The 20,463-nt window shown below is 60.7% G+C and overlaps 2 protein-coding genes and 1 long non-coding RNA gene across 16 annotated transcripts; 2 read left to right on the top strand and 1 right to left on the bottom strand.

Annotated features, from left to right (window-relative positions):
- Nucleotides 1-1,773: 1,773 nt before the first annotated feature.
- Nucleotides 1,774-3,741, top strand: PVALEF (parvalbumin like EF-hand containing). Its single transcript, XM_050919191.1, has 4 exons — nucleotides 1,774-2,234; nucleotides 2,574-2,709; nucleotides 3,266-3,381; nucleotides 3,695-3,741. The coding sequence occupies exons 1-4, from the start codon at nucleotides 1,994-1,996 to the stop codon at nucleotides 3,739-3,741; spliced, it is 540 nt and encodes a 179-aa protein (XP_050775148.1). The 5' UTR covers nucleotides 1,774-1,993.
- Nucleotides 2,782-19,215, bottom strand: LOC127033009 (alpha-N-acetylgalactosaminide alpha-2,6-sialyltransferase 2-like). 5 transcript variants are annotated; one of them, XR_007768995.1, is made up of 13 exons: nucleotides 18,968-19,214; nucleotides 18,523-18,731; nucleotides 18,242-18,410; nucleotides 16,796-16,940; nucleotides 16,231-16,396; nucleotides 15,711-15,888; nucleotides 14,657-14,795; nucleotides 13,939-14,042; nucleotides 13,185-13,268; nucleotides 12,744-12,843; nucleotides 11,735-11,907; nucleotides 6,306-6,553; nucleotides 2,782-5,661 (listed from the first exon to the last, which is right to left on the bottom strand). XR_007768995.1 is itself a non-coding variant. In XM_050920746.1 (12 exons), the coding sequence occupies exons 3-11, from the start codon at nucleotides 18,358-18,360 to the stop codon at nucleotides 11,737-11,739; spliced, it is 1,206 nt and encodes a 401-aa protein (XP_050776703.1). In that variant the 5' UTR covers nucleotides 18,361-18,410; nucleotides 18,523-18,731; nucleotides 18,968-19,213; the 3' UTR covers nucleotides 6,858-7,270; nucleotides 11,735-11,736. The 5 variants fall into 5 exon arrangements, 4 of the variants coding, with proteins under 4 accessions (XP_050776703.1, XP_050776704.1, XP_050776705.1 ...); XM_050920746.1 differs by lacking the exons at nucleotides 2,782-5,661; nucleotides 6,306-6,553 and adding an exon at nucleotides 6,858-7,270 and having other exon boundaries at nucleotides 18,968-19,213; XM_050920747.1 differs by lacking the exons at nucleotides 2,782-5,661; nucleotides 6,306-6,553 and having other exon boundaries at nucleotides 10,137-11,907; nucleotides 18,523-18,666; nucleotides 18,968-19,212.
- LOC127033010 (uncharacterized) lies at nucleotides 9,092-10,240 on the top strand. Of its 10 annotated transcripts, XR_007769003.1 has the most exons (6): nucleotides 9,118-9,181; nucleotides 9,225-9,305; nucleotides 9,456-9,513; nucleotides 9,845-9,885; nucleotides 9,953-10,033; nucleotides 10,141-10,240. It is a non-coding gene; the product is annotated as an uncharacterized LOC127033010 (long non-coding RNA). The 10 variants fall into 10 exon arrangements; XR_007768998.1 differs by lacking the exons at nucleotides 9,118-9,181; nucleotides 9,456-9,513; nucleotides 9,845-9,885 and adding exons at nucleotides 9,092-9,115; nucleotides 9,603-9,663 and having other exon boundaries at nucleotides 9,225-9,321; nucleotides 9,972-10,033; XR_007769005.1 differs by lacking the exon at nucleotides 9,845-9,885 and having other exon boundaries at nucleotides 9,106-9,157; nucleotides 9,225-9,282; nucleotides 9,454-9,520; nucleotides 9,979-10,033.
- Nucleotides 19,216-20,463: the final 1,248 nt, after the last annotated feature.

The following is a 20,463-nucleotide window of genomic DNA, read 5'->3' as shown; positions in this document are numbered from 1 at the left end:
AGGGGGAGGTCAGCTTGGAAAGAGCCCCGGCTCCCCCGGGAATGACCTGGCCAGCCTGAGGGGGAGATGGAGGTGATGATGAAGGCGCCCGCCAGTCACACAGGGCCCTAGTGCACTAAGGCCCCCGCTGCCCACAAAGTGCGGGTGTGACTCTCCCAGCTCCGTCCCCACAAGGGGCTGGGTGCTCCATGGTCACTGGGAGCGGGACGGATGGTTATGGTTTAGGAGCACAGCCACCCAGGGGAGAGGTCTGCAGGGCCCACGGCCGCAGGGTTAGTTCTTGAGCCCGCTGGGAGGGACACGTCTCTGATGGCGAATATAGGACTTTAGGGGCAGCTCCTTGGTTGGCGTCAAAGGCCACCCAGCCCAGGGGAGAGGGGTGAGGCCAGGTATCTGGGGCGATGGGCCCATGGGACATGCAGGGGCCAGCCTGCAGCCTTCCTGGTTAGAGTCACCCTGTGAGTGCTTCAAGCCCGTCTCAGCTGTGCTGCCGGGGACGAGGGGGAACAGCCGGGGAGAGCCCAGACAGGCATTAGCTGAGCTCTTGGGTCTGGTACAGTCCGGGGGAACTGCCGGGTAGGGATTTTGTTTTGGACTGTTAAAGTTAAGTTGAAGGGTCCCTAAGCCCAGGACAGGGGATCGCCCCCCCAGCCCCCTCGCTGTGACTGGAACTCTAAGTAAATACAACACAGGAGTCCCCGGAGGGAGAGAAGGTGAATGCAACAGCCCTTGCGGGCCCCGCAGGCCCCGGGCCTCCTGCCGGGGGAGAGGGAATACCCACCCCTGCTGAGTTCAGCAGCCTGGGCAGCACGAGGACTCAGGGCTTGTGCCAGTCCCAGTGCCTGGCCTGGGCCCTTCCCTTGGGTCCCCCTGGCACGCGGGCTGGGTCAGCAGTGACATCTGGGCTCAGCAAGGGGCCAAGATTTCACTGGAAGGATTTCACTCCCCCTTTCAAATGTCAGTCCATCCCCACGCTGGGGCGCCTGGCCGCTTGGCACCCCAGAAGCTTGCTGAGGGCCAGGGCCAGCGGCACAGATGAGGGGCCGGAGCCAGCAGGGTGGGCCCCTGCCCATCATAAATAGCTGCCGGCTGCACTGGCCCCACGAACTGGATAGTCCGCTGGGAAGGCTGAAATATTTCGGCTCAGTGTAACCCTAGAGCGGAGTCTCATCACAAGACGCTGCCCTGTGAATAGAAGAGTCCCAGAGAGGCAGGAGCCTTCTTCAAAACAACATGCGACTCCCCCAGAAATAAATACACGAGCTACCGTGGGGAGGGAGGGGGGCTTGAGGTGCTGCCCTTTGAGCAGGATTCCTAGCAGGGCGGGGGCGATGGAGAGTTCCAGGGTCCCCGCTGGGGTCTGACGCTGCAGCTGGTGCCAGTCTCCGCAGCAAGGGCACAGTGCGGAGGGCAAAGAGAAGAGCTCATGGAGGGACCCCATCAACAACCAACATCATAAACCCAGTGGGAGACGTCCTGCCCGCCCAGGAGAGGCAGGGGCCAAGCAGGGCTGACGCCCGCTGCCCTCCTATGGGCTGACACTGGGGTAAGTCAGCTTGGACTTTGACCCAGCTGATCTGGGGGTTTCTGCTGGGAGCCAGGACGCCTGGGTTCTACTCACAGCTCACATTGTAGGCGAGGCACCATCCCCCTCTGGCCCCATCTGCACAGCTGTAACAGGGGACTAGAAATCCCAGTGCGAGGCCGAGAGGTGCCATCAACTAATGCCTACAGAGTGTGCCAAGAGCCCATGCTGGACGGGGCTGCAGCGGGTGAAGGGAAACGCCAGAGCCAACAAAATGGCTCCTTGGTGGGAAGGGGGCGGTTTGACTGTTCCTCTGGTCCCTGTGCTGAGAGCTACTCGGGCAAGGGGGCCTTTGTGGGGTGTCGTGCTCCTGGGGAATGCGGTGCAGGGGCCCTGGCGAGCTGGCTGAGGGGACGCCCGACCGTATTGACTTGCCGTGAAAGGTCACAAGTAAAAGGAACCCTCCCAATGTGCCAGGAGAGCTCAATCCATCTGAGCAGCTCAGCAGGGACACAAGCTTCTGAGCTAGCCCAGGCAGAACAAGAAAAATCCCCCCTCCCTGCCCTCATTCTCAGCTCTCCTCTTTCCTCACCGGGGGACAGGATGGAGGAGAATTTTTCCTGCCAAGTCAAGAAGATGGCACTGGCCTTGGGAACGTCTCTGACAGACAAGGATATTGACCTGCTGCCCTCGGAGATGAGGCATCACGGTACGGGGGGTCACGGGCCAGGCCCTGCGATTGAGGCTGGCTCCACCCCAGGCCCCGGGTGCACTGCGTGGGGAGGCTCACGCAGATGCAGCCCCGGTTCAGGGAGGGGCAGGGGTTTGTCCCCCCGCTTTCCTTTTTCGGACAGTGAATTCAAAGGGACAGGCAAGGGGGTAAAGGGGCTCAGCGGGCTCCCGGGGGGGCAGCCCAGACTGCAGGGCTGGAAACCAGCAGCAATGAGCCAGGTCCTGGTTTGTCTTCTGCTGCGACGGGCAGGTGCCCAGTCGTGCCCCCCCACCCCGCTTCCTGACATGTGGGTCCCCTGCCCCTCTCTGCCCACAGCGGCCTTCAACTACAGCAAGTTCTTTGAGTACATGCAGAAGTTCCAGACGTCGAGCGAGCAGGAGCAGCAAGTGCGCAAAGCTTTCCAGCTCCTGGACAAGGACAACAGCGGCTTCATCGAGTGGAACGAGATCAAGTAACGGCCAGAGGCTTGTACCCACCCCCCCGTCCCTGCCCACATCCATCCACCCCCCCCCAGGGCACACACTTACCCCCCCCCGGCGTGCCCCACCTTGGCAGGGTAGCGCTGGGGAAGCCAGTGCTGAGTTGCTGAGCTGGCTAGCGAGAGGACTGTGCTCCCCAGGGCTGCCAGGCTAGCACCTGCAACCGGTGCCACGGCTAAGTGCTGCCACGGTGCCCCCAGTTCCAGAGTGGGATCCAGGCTGCCGCAGGCCCAGGAGCTGCTCTGGTTGCTGTCCCCGTCTCCTCTCAGCCCATGTTCCCAAGTGTCCGTGGGCATCCACCCGCTCTCAGCCCAACAAGCCCTTCCCCAGACACTCAAACACCACCCTGGGCACCCCCAAAGGCCCGAGGCACTATCTCCATGCTGTGAGGGCTACATGGGCTGAGTCTGGCCTGTCCCTTCAAACCCCACCTGCCACTCTGCCCCATCTGGCACCATAAAACCCTCCTTGTCCCAGGCCAGCTGAGGCCCCAGCCGCCTCCTGAGCCTGGCGCCACCTGTCCCGCAGGTACATCCTGTCCACCGTGCCCAGCACCATGCCTGCAGTGCCCTTGTCAGACGAGGAGGCTGAAGCTATAATCCAAGCGGCTGACACAGATGGGGATGGGAGGATTGATTTCCAAGGTAGGGGGCAGGCTGGCCGCCGGGGGAGGGGGGCATAGCACTTGCCCCTGGGGTATCTAAGCTCTGCTAACCCTGTCCCCCCTTTCACTGGAACATGGGGCCCCTTTGGAGCTGCCCTCTGCAGCACTGTCGGGGGGTTGGGGGTGTCAACCTTCAGTGGAGACTCCGCTCCCCCCAGCGGCCTCCCGGGGCTGTCTGGAAGGCGCAGGAAGCCAGCTGCAGCATTCAGTCTCCTACCGCCCATCTCCCTGGCCCCAAAACACAAGGCAGCCTGGCCCAGCACCCACCGCTTCTCTCCCCCGTCTCCCTGCAGAGTTCTCCGACCTGGTCACGAAGGAGAAGATCCCCAAGAAGAAGTGAGGCAGAGGAGAAGGAGAAGGAGCGCCCCACTTCCTGGCACCAGGCCGTCTGCTTTGGGGGCAGCCCCCCACATAGGCCGCCGCTGGCCGCCCATGCAGCACTGTGCTTGTCCTGTGTGTTCTGTCGCCTAGACCCCAGTGTGGAGGGGAAGGGGCTGCCACACCTGGCTGGCGGGGAGGGGACAGCAGGGGTGGGTACCAAGCTGCATACCAGGCCTAGAGCGGTAGGAGGCAGTTTTGGGCCAGGGCAGGAGAGAGGGCTTGAGAAATAAGAACCACTCCCCTGGCCCCACTGCAGCTGAACCTCCCCAGCACCTGCCCTGGCTGAGACGCACACGACCAGCAACAGGTGCATTCAAGACAGTGCCGCTCTCCCCCCAGCCTCCCACCCCAACAGAGCATCAGGGCCAGCCAGGCCGGGGCTGGGAGCAGAAAGACTGAAGAAAAACCAGATCCAACCCGGCTCCGAGCCTTGGGCCTCCTCAATCCATTCCCTTCCCCCAGCTCCTCCCGTCCCACTCAGAGTGGACCCAGCTCAGCACCGTCCCGAGAGCCCTGCCTGTGCCAGCTGGCTGCTCTCTGCCCAGAGAAGGGCAAGTGCACCATTGGCACAGCTGCTGCACTAGTGCAGGGAGTGAAGAAAGTTCCTGTCCTTGTGCCGTGTCCTGCGTCACGCCCGCCCTTGTCCCAGCCTCAGCACATGTATTGCAGTCCTGGTGCCGTTTGCATCCATCGGGTCCGTTTCCTGCCCCGAATAAAGACTCTCTCGTGTGATCTCTTCTGCAGCTGAGCCCTTTGCTTTCGCCAGGCCAGCGCTGGCACAGCTAGGGGCCGGGAGAGAGAGTGCACACCAACCCCTGAGCCTGGCCCCTTGCCTGCACCCACAGCCAGGAATTTCTGCTGGCCCTAGGCGCTTGGCCGGACAGAGGGCAGTTAGTGGCTGAGACAGAAGCCAGGAGGCCTGGCTCCCAGCCCCTGGCTCTGGACACTGAGAGATATACCTGGGGTCCACAAACCCCACTGGATAGCTGAGGTGAACCCTTCAACCCCCCTCCCCAGCACACAGCACCAGCCATAGAGCTGGGGGTTAAAGTCCCTCTGGACACATCCCAGGGCCTGGCACTGCTGGGCAGTGCCTGTTCTCAGAGCCCCATGAGCACAGCTCAGCACAACTGTGGCCCGTTCTGAGACTGAGCAGAATCTGGGCCGGGAGAGGACGGACCAGAGGGAAGCTGAGAGCCAGGGAAGGTGCTGGTGCGATGGGGAGAGAGGAGGAAGAGGAGATTCCCCAGAATGCTGCAGTGAAAGGGATTCAGGTTAACTCGCGGCACCCTTTCCCCTGACACCCCCAGCCCAGTGCACCGTACAGTGCCGGGGCCAGGCCCAGGGCTGCTCAGTCCTTAAAGCGAGGCACACGGCCAGCTGCCTGCACTCTGACGCCTGCTTCCCTGCTGCGACAAGTGTGCATGGGTGAGAGCCCCTAGCTCTGCTCCAGCAGCTGGGGGATCTCCCCCTGTGCCAATCCTGCTAACTTATTCCAGACTCCCTGCTGATACGGCTGGATCAGCTCATAATCTCCCCCGCCCTGAGTAGACACCAGATTGAGCCACTATCTCCCCAAGCCGCAAAACCTCTGTCAGCTTCTGCCCTTCTCCCCAAAGGAGAATTCAGATAATCCCCCGCTGAGAGGTCCCGTTATCCCATTATCCCACCTAATCCACTAAACAAGAGGCCAGTTTTCAGCCTCCTTAATTGGGAATCTTTGGCCAAGCTTATTGTAGCTGTGCTGGTCGCATGGCCTTCCTAGCCCATTCCTCCAGCAGGGATGGGCCCCCACAGGGGAAACTCAAGGAGCACGGCAGTGGGGATGTGGCCAGAGCAGGCTAACGTCCGTGTGGAGCCGCCTTGGCTGACTCTGGAGCTGTGGGCAGAGAGGACTTGTTTCAGCCCATGACCCTCGCCTTCAGTTTAACTTCTCCCTGGTGCAGAACATGGGAGCAGAGCTGGGCGAGGCCAGATCGAGTGGGCAATCCCTCTCTGAACCAGAATTCCTGGGACAGGGACCGGGCCGGATCTGACAGATGCAACAACTGAGGTCCCAGACACCATTGCCTAGGGGACATGGGGCAGCATCTCCAAGAATGTGGCATAAGAAGCCAGGCCAGTGCTCCCCAACGGGGTGCAACCCTGTCAGGCCAAAGGACACCCACCTTGTGATCGGGGTAAGGGAGCAGCACCGCTCACTGGCAGCAGCAGTGGGCTGTTAGCCGCCACAGGAGGCAACACCCCCCCTTTGCCATTGGGGTACACTGCCCCAACATTGGGGTTAGGGTGAGGCAGCAGCAGGTGCAGGAGCACCCCCAGGCTGTTGTGAGCACCAGGGCCCTCGGGCCAGACAGAACCACGGGGCAGGCAGCTCAGGGCTGCTCTCCCCACCCATACAGCCCCCGAGGCCATGACTGCAGCAGGGGACTTTAAAGAGGTGAAATTCCCTAAGCTCGACCAGGCTTATGGTACAGCTGCCATTACAGCCCAGATGTTCCTGGCTCCCAGCCCTGTGCTTACCCCACTCCATCTGTGCACGAGCAGGTCCTTGCTCTGATGGCACTGGGCCTTGCAGAGATGCCCCCAGAGTCCACTCTAGCGGCCCCTTCCACGCCAACCCCGAGCCAGGAGCAGGACAAGGGCTGTTCAGTTGCACACAGCCAAGTCTGAAGATCTGTCTTTGCTCTGCTACCCAGAAAACGTCTCTGCCCTGCTGTGCCAATGCTACCAGCCTGTGGGAGCTGCTGAGGTCACTCAGTCAGGCTGAACTACAAACAGAACAGAGCAGACAAACCCCAAACGCTGGTGGATCTTCCAATACTTAGATTTACCAAGCCAGCCCAAAACAGCTTCTGTAGTACCTCACTGGTTGCTTAGAAGTCCAAACAATGCAGTTCCCTTAAAGTGCCCAGCCTCAGGCCTCCATCCAGACACACGTCAAACATATAATGATAAATTCTGAAAATCTTATCTCATATAAAAGAAAAACTTCTCCTGATCCCAAAGGACGAAGCCCCAGACCCAGGTTCAATGATAACTTAGATCTTACCCAAAATACCCGCTTAGAGCCAATTCTTGTTAACTAAACTAAAAATTTATTAAAAAGAAAAGAGAGAGAGTTGGTTAAAAGATCAATACACAGACAGATGTGAATTCAATTCTTGAGGTTCAGATACAGCAGAGATGAGCTCGTAGTTGCCAAAAGTCCTTTTGGAAATAGTTCATAGGTTACAGTCCAATGTCCATATTCAGGGTGGCTCCAGTCAGTGACTGGAGATCTCAATCCTTGTGGCTTAAGGTTTCCCCCTCTTGAAACCCAAAGCAGATCTGAGATGAAGCAGGATCGTGTCCCAAGGTTTTTATACATTTCCAGCAGCCTTTTGGCCTGGGAAAACAATAGGCTTAACTCTCCTTCTCCCAAACATCCTGGCAATTAGCACAGAGTAATTTATCCTTTAAACAGTTCAGATCCAGGTTACCACAACCTTCAAAGAGATAGAGACAATGATCCTGTTTCACTCAAGTGTCTTCCTAAATGTTAATATTCCATTTTTGATCTTTGGATCAAAGCTATAGTGATAGACAAGACCTGTTTGCTGACATCCCAAGACCCCCTTCTGCCTCTAACAATGCAGACTTGCATTTCAAAGCTCTGTTCATTTACATCTCTTCCTAACCAGTCTTTAAAGTTCGGCCCTGGGTCAGGTGAGTTTGCGAGGTAATTAACTCTTTCTGGCCCTGTCACTTTTCAGTGAGATATTATATTACACTCAATGTCACACCTGCTGCACTCCTTCCCTGGGCCGCATGGGCTAGAGGGGGCAGCCATGCTCCAAGCCTGCACCAGCAGACGGGAGTGGGGGTCAGCCAGCAGGAAAGGCTAACGCCATTGCTGAGTGATACCTGGCTCCCGCGAGGGAAATATCCCAAGGAACTACTTGGCCCCGTTCTAGCAGGACAGACACGGCTGCACACAACTCCCATCAAAGGGAACAGGAGACCTGTGGGTGAGGAGTCCATGGACCGCCGTCCCTGCCACCCCCAGCAGGCAGCTGGCTCACCACTGCGATTCAGGTGGGATAACAGGCTCCATCTCCCCCAAGGGTCCCGGGCAGCCAGCCAAGATAAAGCTACAGAATCTGTTGCATAACTTAGCCCGTTTATTCATGTCTGAACCAGGCATCGGCCTAGAAGTTAGCCAAGGCTGCTGCTCACGGGACGGAGAGACGCTGTCATGAAAAGGCAGGGCCGAGCCTATGACCCAAAACTAGCCCAGCATTGGTCATCCAATTACATTGTGCCCACTGCTGTGGTCTTCCCAAGTAGCAGGGCTGGGTGGGGTTGCAGGACTTCTGGTCTACTCCAAACTGATCTGGAAGCCCCAACCGAGAAGGGAACTTGCACCTAAAACCCTCAAGCTAGCGCCAGGACTGGCTGGGGCCGGCTGGCTTGGAGCAGGGGAGATCACAATGCCTGATGGTACAATAATCTCGCTACAGTTCCAGTCACATTTAAAAAATTATGCAAAGAGAACGGGGGAGGGCTGGAGCCTGAGCCGCTGTCCCATCCGGGGAGCTGTTTACCGCAGCTGGGAGTCTGGCCTGGGATTGTAGCTGCCCAAGTGAAGCGCAGGCTTGAACATGCTAGGCAAGGTGCAGGAGCCGCCTCCCTGCCCCAGTGCATGGCAGGCTGAACGCCAGCAGCCAGCGGGGAGGGGCAGCACAGAGACGGCGCGGGGCAGAGTGATGAAAGGAAGGGATTCTCCACTATGACTGGGCAATGCTTTGCATGGCTCGGTTCAGCCCAGGCCAGGGTTTATTACTTGGGTTACAGCTGGGGGTCGAGGCTTGGGCACAGCTCACTTCCATGGAGCTGGGTGCTGCCAGACACACCGCCCCGCCCCAGAGGGCCCCAGTCTGGATAGACGAGAGAGGAGAACCAGTCCCACCTTCACACCCGAGGCCCAGGGAGACGAAGGGACTCACCCAAGGCCACACAGGGAGTTGCGGGGGGAGCTGGACCCTGAACCCAGGTCTCTCATCTCCCAGTCCAATGCTGGGCCAAAAGGGCCAGGACTGTACCCCCAGAGCTCCCCACGCCCCAAGCAGCTCTTCGCATGCGGCGAGACTGGGGGAAGGGCCTAGTGTGAGGAGGCAGGACACCTGGGTTCCATTCCTGGCAGTCGGGAGTTACCTCCCGGGTGCAATAGGACTGGGACTGAGACACCTGCGAGGACCTTCCTGCACCTCAGCACCCTGCCTTTCCCCTCTGCACATGGAGCACAGCAGCACCTTGGGGTTAGGGCACAGCACAGAGCATTGGGGTTGGGGGTAGTGCAGAGTGCCAGGGCAGCACAGAGCATTGGGGTTGGGGTAGCACAGAATGCTGGGGCTGGGGTAGCGCAGAGTGCTGGGGCAGCACAGAACATTGGGGTTAGAGGTAGTGCAGAGTGCTGGGTTGGGGGTAGCGCAGAATGCTGGGGTTGGGGTAGCGCAGAGTGCTGGGGCAGCAGAGTGCTGGGTTGGGGTAGGACAGAGTGCTGGGGTTGGGGTAGCGCAGAGTGCCGGAGCAGCACAGAGCATTGGGGTTAGGGGTAGCGCAGAGTGCCGGGGCAGCACAGAGCATTGGGGTTAGAGGTAGTGCAGAATGCTGGGGTTGGGTAGCACAGAGTGCCGGGGCAGCACAGAGCATTGGGGTTAGGGGTAGCACAGAGTGCCGGGGCAGCAGAGTGCTGGGTTGGGGATAGCGCAGAGTGCTGGGGTTGGGGTAGCGCAGAGTGCCGGGGCAGCACAGAGCATTGGGGTTGGGGTAGCACAGAATGCTGGGGCTGGGGTAGCGCAGAGTGCCGGGGCAGCACAGAGCATTGGGGTTAGGGGTAGTGCAGAATGCTGGGGTTGGGGTAGCACAGAGTGCCGGGGCAGCACAGAGCATTGGGGTTAGGGGTAGCACAGAGTGCCGGGGCAGCAGAGTGCTGGGGTTGGGGTAGCGCAGAGTGCTGGGGTTGGGGTAGCGCAGAGTGCCAGGGCAGCACAGAGCATTGGGGTTGGGGTAGTGCAGAGTGCTGGGGCTGGGGTAGCGCAGAGTGCTGGGGCAGCACAGAGTGCTGGGGCTGGGGTAGCACAGAGTGCTGGGGCTGGGGTAGCACAGAGTGCCAGGGCAGCGCAGAGCATTGGGGTTAGGGGGTAGCGCAGAGTGCTGGGGCAGCACAGAGCATTGGGGTTAGGGGTAGTGCAGAGTGCTGGGTTGGGGTAGCGCAGAGTGCCGGGGCAGCACAGAGCATTGGGGTTGGGGTAGCACAGAATGCTGGGGCTGGGGTAGCGCAGAGTGCCGGGGCAGCACAGAGCATTGGGGTTAGGGTAGCGCAGAGTGCTGGGGTTGGGGTAGCGCAGAGTGCCGGGGCAGCAGAGTGCTGTGTTGGGGGTAGAGCAGAGTGCTGGGGTTGGGGTAGCGCAGAGTGCCGGGGCAGCAGAGTGCTGGGTTGGGGATAGCGCAGAGTGCTGGGGTTGGGGTAGCGCAGAGTGCTGGGGCAGCAGAGTGCTGTGTTGGGGGTAGCACAGAGCACTGGGCTTAGGGAGGAGCACAGAGACCGGAGAGAGGAGGGGAAGGTGCCTGGGATTATGTCCTTGGCCATGCAAGGGGCTGACTCCCACCAGGATGGGAATTGCTTCCCCTCCCCCGCCAGATTTCACAAGATTAATTGATTCAGAGCCTGCAGCATCCAGGGTGCACTGGGGCAGTTAGCTCTGATTAATGCTGCTGGAACAAAGCGTGGCTGGTGCTTCCTTGCTCTGCCCCGTGGATGCCAGGGCACTGCATAGCCCAGCCTGGTGCCCAGCTGCGAGCTGGTAGTGCCAGCCCCACCCTGCTGCCTGAGGGGAGCAGAGCCCATTGTTAACAAACAGTGCCCACTCCCATTCTACAGATGGGGAAACCGAGGCACAGAAGGAATGGCACCTAGCCAATGCCCCCGAGTCGGGACATCCCTGGCTCTCAGACTGCTCTTCCTTTTATGTGGGTAGAGGCCCCTTCTTTGGCGGTTCAGGATGGGGCTGGCCAAGGGGAGAAGGGGGGCTATTGGTTAGAGAAAGGATGCTCTGGCTCCAGGAGGGACGCTCTCTGTATAGCAGCAGGGGCTCATGCCACACCCCAGCTGCCGGAGTGCTGGGATCTCGCCCCCAAGTCTGGCTGGAATATGGGGACAGACCATCCAGGAGCCAGAGGCATTGCTCTGCTTTGTGACGGGACTTACCAACTCCCCCATTCCCCAGTTATTCAGGCTGGGGAGTTTGAATGCCAGGGCCGCCTGCCTGCAGGGCCAGGCACTCTCCTGTAGTAGGCAATTCTCAGCAGCAGCAGCAGGAGCAGGGAGGGACGCTGGGAGGGAACTTGGGGACCCAACAAGCAGCGTTACAGCTCAGAGGCCTGCTCATGGCGCCAGTTCAGTCCCAGCGAAAGGCTCTGCTGGATCAGGGCAGCCATGCAGCCCCCTTCTCACGAGCTGTTCTGCATTCAGCCCCGTTCGCCTCCCCCCGCCAGAAAGCAACAGCCTGGATTTGTTCCAGCAATAGTCAGTCAGGTGACAACTCCGTTCGGGGCGGGAACGGCCCTGGGGCTGGCAGACGGCCATGGGCAGTGACGCCCAGTGCAGGAGGACACCTCCCCAAGCAACCAGACCCCTCTCCGTCTGCTGTGAAGCCACGGTGAGGCCTGACAAACTCATTCCACTCATGGCGTAGGCATGAGCCCAGCTCACAGCATCCTGCCCTGGGCACGGTGGGGCAACAGGCTGGACAGTCCAACAGGGCTTTTCCTTCCCTGAGGTCCAGGGCCCAGCTTCACGCTTGACGGAGGGTTTGTTCCCAGCGCAATGCCGGCGTGTCTGCCCTAGTGTCCCACCAGGCAGGTCCCGGTCAGTCCCTTCACTCTGCACCACCCAGCGCGGTCCCAACCTTCAGCCTCTCGTGTGCAGCGTGATAAGCTGGCTCTGGTGCAGTTCCTGCCACAGGCTCATCTCCAGCCGCAGGTCGTGGTTGGCGTAGAACAGCAGGGCCTTGTGCGTCGGGTCGAAGTAGTGTTCGGAGTAGGCCTGGTAGTTGGGGGTGATGAACCCGTAGGCGCTTACCTGGAGAGGGGGTGGAGTTAGCGAGATGCTGCCAGGAGCCCTGAGCAGCCAGGCACAGGCCCCACCTAAAATCCCACTGTGGGGGGGTGGTGGGGGAACAATGCCTGGCCCCTGCAGCCCTTTAAAGGGAGATGTGGAGTAGAACCTGATCAGGGACCTGCTGCCTGTGCTGTACAGGCCTCCCCTGACCCGCTCCGGTGTGTGTGTGGGGGTGTCACCCTCATGTGGGTCTTGCCAGCTCTGTGGGGGAGCAGATTGTTACACTCACTGGGAACGTGCAGATAAAACTCTCCTGCAGCTCCCAGCTAAGCGAGCAGGGCAGGAGCCCTGTAGCAGCAGCAGCAGCAGCAATGCGCCACGCACTAGGGCTGCATGGCTGGACACGGGGACCGCGCGTGCCACACACGGGGGTAGAGTCATCGCCACAGAGATGAGGAAAATACCCATGCTGCTAACTGCAGCGTGTGGCTCGCAGCAGGGCTAACACACCAGGCCCGCGCAGTGCAGCCACCAGCGGGCACGGCACAGGGATCAGTGGGACAATGAGCGCAGCCCAATGCAACGGCTGGGGCCCAGACAACACAGGGCACAGCAAGGCACATGGGCTCGACCAGGAAGCTCCAGAGAGAGGCCATAGGGAACACAGGCTGCAGGGGTGAAAGCAGCCAGCGCAGCGCCAGGCGAGCCGTGGCTGCTGTCCCTCAAGGAGTCCAGCACAGGGGCTGGGGAGGGCGAGGAAATCCTAAGGCTGGCAGTGTGGCCTGTGACCAGCAGATGGCACCTTCTGCCTTGTGGTCAGTTCACAGTGGCCGGAGCGGGTTATTAGCCGTCCCTACCTCATCGCAGGTGTGGAGGGCAGCCAACAGCATCACTGCCCCGGTGGAGGGACGGTACAGCCTCCACTGCGGGGTGTCCAAAATGCTGGAGCGGAGGAACCTACCAGCCAGGAGAGAAGAGGGAAGACTACAGTCGAAGGTGGGGACCGTGCCTTCATCCCGCGGAGCATGGGGAATTCACCTGCTCGGAGTGTCCCGCCAAGGGAGCTGGGCCAGTGGATCTCCCGCTGCAGTTACCCATCTTCTGGCGGATGGCTCCTCTGGGAGCCAGCCACACGGGCCCTGCAGATCAGCTGGGCTCCCTCCCTGCCTCCCCAGGGGCAAAGGCTCTGTCTCTGCAGCACTCGAGGGCTCTGGGGCCCTGGATCCAGCCCTCCCTCCATGGTAGTGCAGGGCCCCAGGAAGAGCTTGCAGGCAGAGGCTCCGACACAGGATCGCTACCGGTTCCTGACGTAGCGGATAAAATCAGGATGAAACATCTTAAATTTCTCCGCCCGCAGGTCTTTCCCGAAGTATTGTTCCGGCCTGTGGGGAGGAGACGAGCTGGTGTGAGAACCCACCTGGCCCGAAGGGACTCCCCACGGCCATGTCCTCGGCCTGCTCAAGCTGCTTGGGTCGGAGCAGAGCAACGGCCCTTCCAGCCCAGCATCCACCCCACCCCCAGCTCCACGGACATTAACTGAGACCCAGAGCCGTTCGTGCCTTAGAACCAAGGAGCAGGCTCGCTGGGGCTCCTGCTGCCTCTCTGCTGAACTATGGCAGCATCAGAGCAGGCTGCTGTTCCTATGCCTAGTGACTGCACCCCGGGCACTACAGGCAGGGAAGCTTGGTCCTGCATCTGGCGGAGAGCAGAGGCCTGTGCTGCACAAGGGAGCCTCCATGTCGATCCTGGGCCACTAGCAGAGCTCTCCAGGCCTTGGTTTGCTCCGCTTTGCCTCAGGTCTCATCACAGAGCCCTGCCCCCCTGCCAGGATCCCTGCCACCTCTCCCATAACAGACACTGCCCCTTTACCAGTGCCTGATGGGACCTGGCTCCTACTTCCCAAGCATTACATGGACGGTGGGCACCCGGCTCCCCTCGTGTGGTGGGCAGTGGGCGCACAGATCTCCTGGAGTGTGTCACAGACCTTGGGCAGCGCAGGAACCAAGCGGCCTGTTTCAAACCAAGGACCCACCTCCCTGCCCCGGGACTCACCGAGCACCCTCATCTGAGCCTCTGTCGACAGGGCGGTGGGTCAGGGCCGCCCGGAGCAGCAGGTAATCTCGGTCATGGTCTGGGAGGAAGATGTACCTAGTTTCCTGTTGCAATGAATATGTCGATTAACGCTGTCTTGGCCCCTGGCCCAGCACTGCCTTCCCCACCCTAATGAGCCCTTGGCTGGGATCTTCGTTTGCTGCTGCCTGACCTGGGGCGGTGACAAGGCAGCCATGCTTGGCCCAGGACTGGGAGAGCCCAGAGCCACCCCTGGCATTCAGTACACCTGGCAGCCTGGGCTCAGGATGGGCCCCACAACAGGGTTAATATTGAGGTGCATCAGCAGAGCAGTGTGGGGAGCCCACAGCTGGACTAGCAGAGGGGCTGTGGGTTGGGAGTGCAGGGCATCAGCAGAGCAGTCTGCGAGATGATAAAGTTGCGATGTTCCTCCGTAGATCTCACAACACATTACAAAGCAGGACACAATTATTCTTCCCATTGTGCAGGTGGGTAAACTGAGGCACAAGGCGAGAGGGACTCACCCACGGTCACCCGGTGGCTCAGTGGCTGGGGCAGGAATGGAACCCCCATCTCCTGAGTCCCAGTTCAGTGCTCCATCCATTAGGCCACACTGCCTCACTGCTCACGCTGCTCAGACACCCAGGCTCTAGCCAGCAGCGTCAGCGTGTGACGGCCCAGGGCAGGCACGTCCCCTCACCAGAGTCTGGGGCAGCTGGCGGAAGCCGTTGCTGGCATAGTTATGCAGCGAGTTCATCATGGTGTTAGTAGAGAAGACGTAGAAGGAGGTCCTGCGGCCCACGTCTCTTTCAAAGCCTTTGGTGAGGGCCCCGTTGGTCCTGCAAGGAGAGGAGAGGAGAGGAGGGGAGAGTCAGCACTGCAGGTTGCTCTGGGAGCTGCAAGCCGAAAGAGCCCGCACAGTCTTAGCGCAGCTTCGGCCAGAGGGATGTTCTTCCGGAGCTGGAGAGAGCGTTCCCACAAAGCCTGGGGCTGCCAGAGGCAGAGGGACCTGGCGTTACCGCAGGGCTTCTCCTTCGCGGGCCACAGACGAGCTCTTGGCCCAGGGGACCAGGCGCCCACAGCTCCGTCCTGGAGCAGGCGAAACAGCTAACGATGGGAAGCAGACAGCACCTGTCTGAGAATGGGGAAGGCCAACATCTGCCCCTGCCCTGCTCATGTGTGCCACCCGGCAGCCCCTGGCCAGCCTGCCCCTCTTCCTGCTTGTGCTATGCTCTGCCTGGGGCCCTCATGCAAACCTCACTCACGCGGTGCACGAATGAGTGAACTCCCCTGTGGCCTGCGTGTTACTGGGGGCCCTGCTGGGGGCGCTGTCACCCTGAGTACAGTACAGGTATGATCCTCCCCCCCGCTGCGCTGCCCAGCCCCCCAGCGAGCTCTCCCCAGGGCAGGTATGCTCCCCCCCGCTGCCCAGCCCCCCAGCGAGCTCTCCCCGGGGCAGGAACAAACCCCTCCCCCTCACACCACGCTGCCCAGCCCCCCGGTGAGCTCTCACCTGGGGCAAGTACAAAGCCCTCCCCCCTGCACCGCGCTGCTGAGCCCCCGGTGAGCTCTCTCCTGGGGAAGGTATGCTCCCCCCCGCTGCCCAGCCAGCTCCCCAGGTGAGCTCTCTCCTGGGCCAGGTACAATCCCCCCCTCCGTGTAGCACTGCCCAGCCCCCGGCGAGCTCTCACCTGGGGCAGGTACAAACCCTTCCCCCCCACATCACGCTGCCGAGCCCCCACGCGAGCTCTCACCTGAAGACATAGTCGTGCCGGTCAATCGCAGCCCCTGCCCGGGAGCCGTTCAGGATGCCACCGTTGCCCACCACGGCGCAGTGGACGCAGGGGGAGCCGCCCGCAGCAGCTCGGGGGCGGGCGTCGAACATGCGCCCGTTGGCCGACGCGTTGAGACGGGTCAGTGCGTCCCTCACAACTGGAACCACAAGCCAGGGGTGGAGTGTGAGCCTTGGGTGGGATACGGCCGACGTGCTAGGCACACGGCAGGCTTCACCTCCAGGCACGGGGGCAGGGTGCCCAGCTGTCATGCTCCAGGCGCTCCCAGTGCTAGCCAGGCTGGAGACCGAGACAGATTCTGCTCCCCACATGGCAGACCCAGCACCACCTCCGAGGGGCAGGAGTCACCCACAGGGCAGGGCCAGGCCCCAGTCTTCCTGGGAGCAAGCAGCCAGCGCTCAGCTCTCAGGGCGACAGACAGCTCCTCTCTCAGCCCCACTCACCCCTCACACCCCACCACAAGTGGTGGGCGAGCTCTCACCAGGCCAGCCAACCTCCTGCCAGCCATGGGCCCCTCCGTAGTTCTGCAGGCGTCGATACTCAGCCGGCCGGGCATGTTGGGCCCACTGCAGCACCGGGATGGCCTCCAGGAAGACGCTGCTGAATTTGGTGCTCACGATCCTCTTCCTGATGCCACTGGGGCACCTCTGGCAAAGCAAAACCCGAAGAGCGGGGGATGAGGAAGTGCCAGACAGCCATGCCAGGAGGCGGCTTGGGGGGGGCCTACCAGGGACGGAGGCGATGTTGCTCATGGGGGGGGTGTGGGGGGGTCTTTGTTTGAGCCCAGCTCTAGAACCTCCAGAACCAGGAGGCCCCTGGTCTGGGCAGCCACGCAGGGGAGCTCTGGCTGGCCCCTTGGAGCTGCAGGATGAGAGGACACCGAGGGGGATGATGGGAGCCTGGTGGTAGGAGCCGGGCATTGTCCTCACTGGCACTGCACACCCCTCCTGTGCATGACCGCGCAGTGACGCTTCCCCCTCCAGGAACAAATCCACGGCCTGAAGCCCCCAGGCCTTTACCCCCCGAAGGGAGCAGGTGGTGCATACCGAGCTTTGGTACGTCTCATCCCGGCCATACAAGTCCCCCAAGAACGGCTGCAGCGTGGAGCTGGGGGCCCTACTGCCCAGCAGGGTCACCGGTGGCTGCACTGGCATGGCTCCGGCTCCGGGCTGGCGAGCTCCGAGAGGATCCCTTGGGCAGGGGGCAGAGAACAGAGCAGTTTCATGGTGCGTTCCCCCTCTGCCTGGCAAGGGGTCTGCCCATCAGAGGGGGCGTAGGGCCCTGCTGCTTCAGGCTGCATGGTTGGCTGCTGCAGCTAGGGACTTTGCCCCCCGTGGCTCGTTACAGGACGGCACCTGGGGAAGTGACGGCCAGCGGAGCCATATGAAGGCAGCTACGCAGGAAGAAACAGGGCATTAAAGGAGGCTCTGCCCCCTTGTGCCTGCACATCAGCTCTGCCTCCAGGCATGGGAGTTTGGTCACCGCAAAGGTTAAAGCCCTGAGGTTGCACAACCAGAGTCCTGCACCCCCTTGGAGCATGTGCGAATGGGACCCAGCGCCCCATGGTGCTTGATTGGCGCGTGAAGACCCCGACTCACAGAGCAGAGGGAGCTGCTCCTCACCCTGGGGCTGCACACGGGAGGGAAGGGCAGCGCCAGCAGACTGGCCAGCTCAGCCCTCCCCCAAGTAGACAGGCAAAGCTCCCTATCCTGTTCCTGATCCCCTGAGCCCAGTCACGCATGTGAGGGGAGGATTGGAGATCAGCACAGACACCAGTGCTAATCCAGCCCCGCTGAGGGGAGGGACGCAGGCAGGCCAGGAGAGTCGGGATCGCATCCGGCTCTGTAGGGCAGACAGAAGTGGGATCAGGGGCCCGTGAACCCCACCGGCCAGGACCATCGCTACCCTGGGCGTAAGGAGCTGGGATTCTGCGTGCAAAGTGCTGGGCACCCGTTCCTGCCTCACAGCAGCCCCCACCCTGCAAACCTGGAAATGCTTCATCCCCAACTGCCATTCAGGGCAGTGGGTGAACGCACAAAAAGGAGCCGGGGGTTCGTTTGCTTCAAAAGCAAAAATCCCCTGGCCTGCAACGCTGCCTCAGAGCCAGAGACCCAGGACCCGTCATCCTGCTCCTCTGGCCCAGGCAGCCCCAGGATGGGCCCCATACACCACCGCACCCCATACACCACAGCCAGAGGGGTAGAGGGAAAGTCCCCAAGTTTGCTAAACATTATCCACCTGCTGTTTGAAAAGTTCCAAGGGCACAAGATTGGCACAAAGACGTGAGCGAGGGCGAGATGCCACCACTGGCAGGGGCAGCTTGGCAGAGCTCCCAAGGCAGAGAAATCCCCTCACATCAGCAGCACCCTAGCCACACGCTTCTGCTGCTCCCATCGCTGGTGTCCATGTGCTGAGACCCACGGCAGGGACTGCATCGCCTTCCCCGTAGCTAGAGCCCTCAGAGAGCAGAGAGGCGATCGCTTGGTCTTTACCTGTAGGAAAAGCTTGGGAAGCTCCCCCGGCTATAGCAAGTCCCGGCTTGGTACAGAAGCACCAGGGTCGCGGCACCCAGCAGAGCCCAGCACAGGGCACAGCTTCGCAGGCGGATCATGGCTGGAGCAGGGTCTGGGTGACGCAGCGATTCTCGTGGCCCCACGGAAGCTGTGGATCAGGCACAGAGAAACAAATCCGGCTCAGCCCGTTCATCCCCACGGTCGGCCTCTTTGTGGACACAGCCCCGAGCGGCCCCTCTGGATCCCCCCCGCCCTCGTACCTCTCCGCTGGAACTCTAACCCAGCTGCATGTCTTGCCAGGATCCCAGGCAGCCTTGAGGCTGAAGCATGTCAGCTCTGCCAGCAGATGGCCCTTCGGAAAGAGATCAGGCGGACAGGACGTGGAGTGGACAGCTCTGTCCAGACTGGAAAGGATCCCAGAGGAGGGCGGCACAGAAAGGGGGAAGGGGGAGAGACCGTTCCTAGGAATCTGCAATGAGAACTCCATGATATGCAAGATGTGGCTTCCCGTTCACCAACCCACCCAGCCTCAGTCCACCTCACTGTCTGCCTAGCCACCTCCAACCCAGCCACCCCCGCTTCCGTCCCACATTCCCCAGCCTCATCTGCTTCTCTCCCTTCCCGCCAGCCTCTTGGTTTGCAAGACTCTGCAGGGCCAGAGACTGGCTCTCTGCTCCTGCCCGGGCCTCCTCCCTGCCTTTGCACCTTTCAGCGGCGCTGCCTGATCACGGAGGGCTCTTTCCAGCTCCGAGACACGTCTCTGAAGCACCTTTGGTTGCACTGGAAACTACGGGTGGGTGTATTGTACATGCCCTGAGCTTGGTGCAGCCCATAACGGAAACCCTAGCTGCAGCATACACAGGATGTCTTAGCCAGCAGCAGCCAGGCCCTCCTGCACCATACCAGTAACAACTGCACCCTTGAGATAAGGAGGTGGTCCTTTGCTGGAGGACAGCCTGCGAGGGCTGGGCAGCCCTGAGTTTGCATTCCTCCCGACCGGATTTCCCCAGGGCAGTTTGTTTAGACTGTTCTAAATGCCCTGTAACAGATGTTCAAAAACAGAACAGAGAGGCCAATCCAATGAGACCAGCCAGCGCCAGCCTCTTTGCTAGGAAAAGGGCGCTTGCTGAGAACTCGGTAGTTAGCTGAGCAGGACAGACTCAGCGACACACGCGGCAGGGGGCAGGGTAATTCTTCCTGGGTCAGCAGCACCCAGGCCTGAGCCAAGAGCAGGTCGCTGCACGATGCCCTCTCAGACTGAACCTGTGGGAATGCTGGCTGGGGCATGGCCCCCAGGACTCAGGGACAGAGGACCCCTGGGAGGTCACACTCCCAGCATCATCATGCAGGTTGCTATTGCTGCTGCCGCCATCTGTGGGGAGGGTGGTAAAGGAACAGCAGAAAAGTCCCAACTCCACCTCTCTCCCTTGTGGTCAATAACTGCCCCTAGACCTTGAGGAGCCCTCCTGGCCTCAGGGCACTGGGCAGCATGGTTAATGCACAGCAAGGCAGCTTGGTTGCTCTCAGAGGGAAGACAGAGAACACAGCCCCAGCTCCCTACTCCCCATGCTCACACGTGACCCCAGGGCTGACTCACCGGCAGGTGGCTACGTTCAAAGCCAGCACTTGGCTTGTGACCTTTTAACAGGCCATGGGACGGATGCAAACAAGAACACATTGGGGAACCAGGAGAGCCGCGAGCCCCTCTTGGAGCCGGGAAAGGCCCCTCCTGCACCTTGCCATCCATCTCACATCCCCTTCCCCTGCCATGGTCTGTCTGGGGTGTTGGGAAGGTGCCAAATTGGTGTGGCCATACTGAATGAATGGTGAGAGGTAGGTCAGGGGAACCCCCTGAACCCCCATGTTCATCCTTATGACTGTGTGGTACCCAATGCAAAATTTGTATGTTGGGTGTCTTCAGAAAGCTCATGATGCACCAAGCATTGTTGTTATAGTGATGTTATAGGTTTTAATTTCACATATATAGTTATGAGGCTGAAAATGTGCCCTCGTGGTTTAAAACAAGGCCAGGAAAAACTTTCCAAGAGCAGAGGGGAAGTCCACACCTCATCAGGGCATGAATGGAACAAACCCAGCCCAGCCTCACAGGAACAAAAGACACTGGCCTAGGCAGCAACAAAGGATCTGTTGGACTCTGGAGTGAGTCACCCCCCTTCCTCTGGTCAGTTTGGGACTGCGAT

This window comes from Gopherus flavomarginatus, chromosome 12 (assembly GCF_025201925.1).
Source record: "Gopherus flavomarginatus isolate rGopFla2 chromosome 12, rGopFla2.mat.asm, whole genome shotgun sequence".
NCBI classification, from domain to species: domain Eukaryota; kingdom Metazoa; phylum Chordata; order Testudines; family Testudinidae; genus Gopherus; species Gopherus flavomarginatus.
The sequence above is the reverse complement of the archived record's forward strand: the minus strand, read 5'-3'. Positions and strand labels throughout refer to the sequence as shown.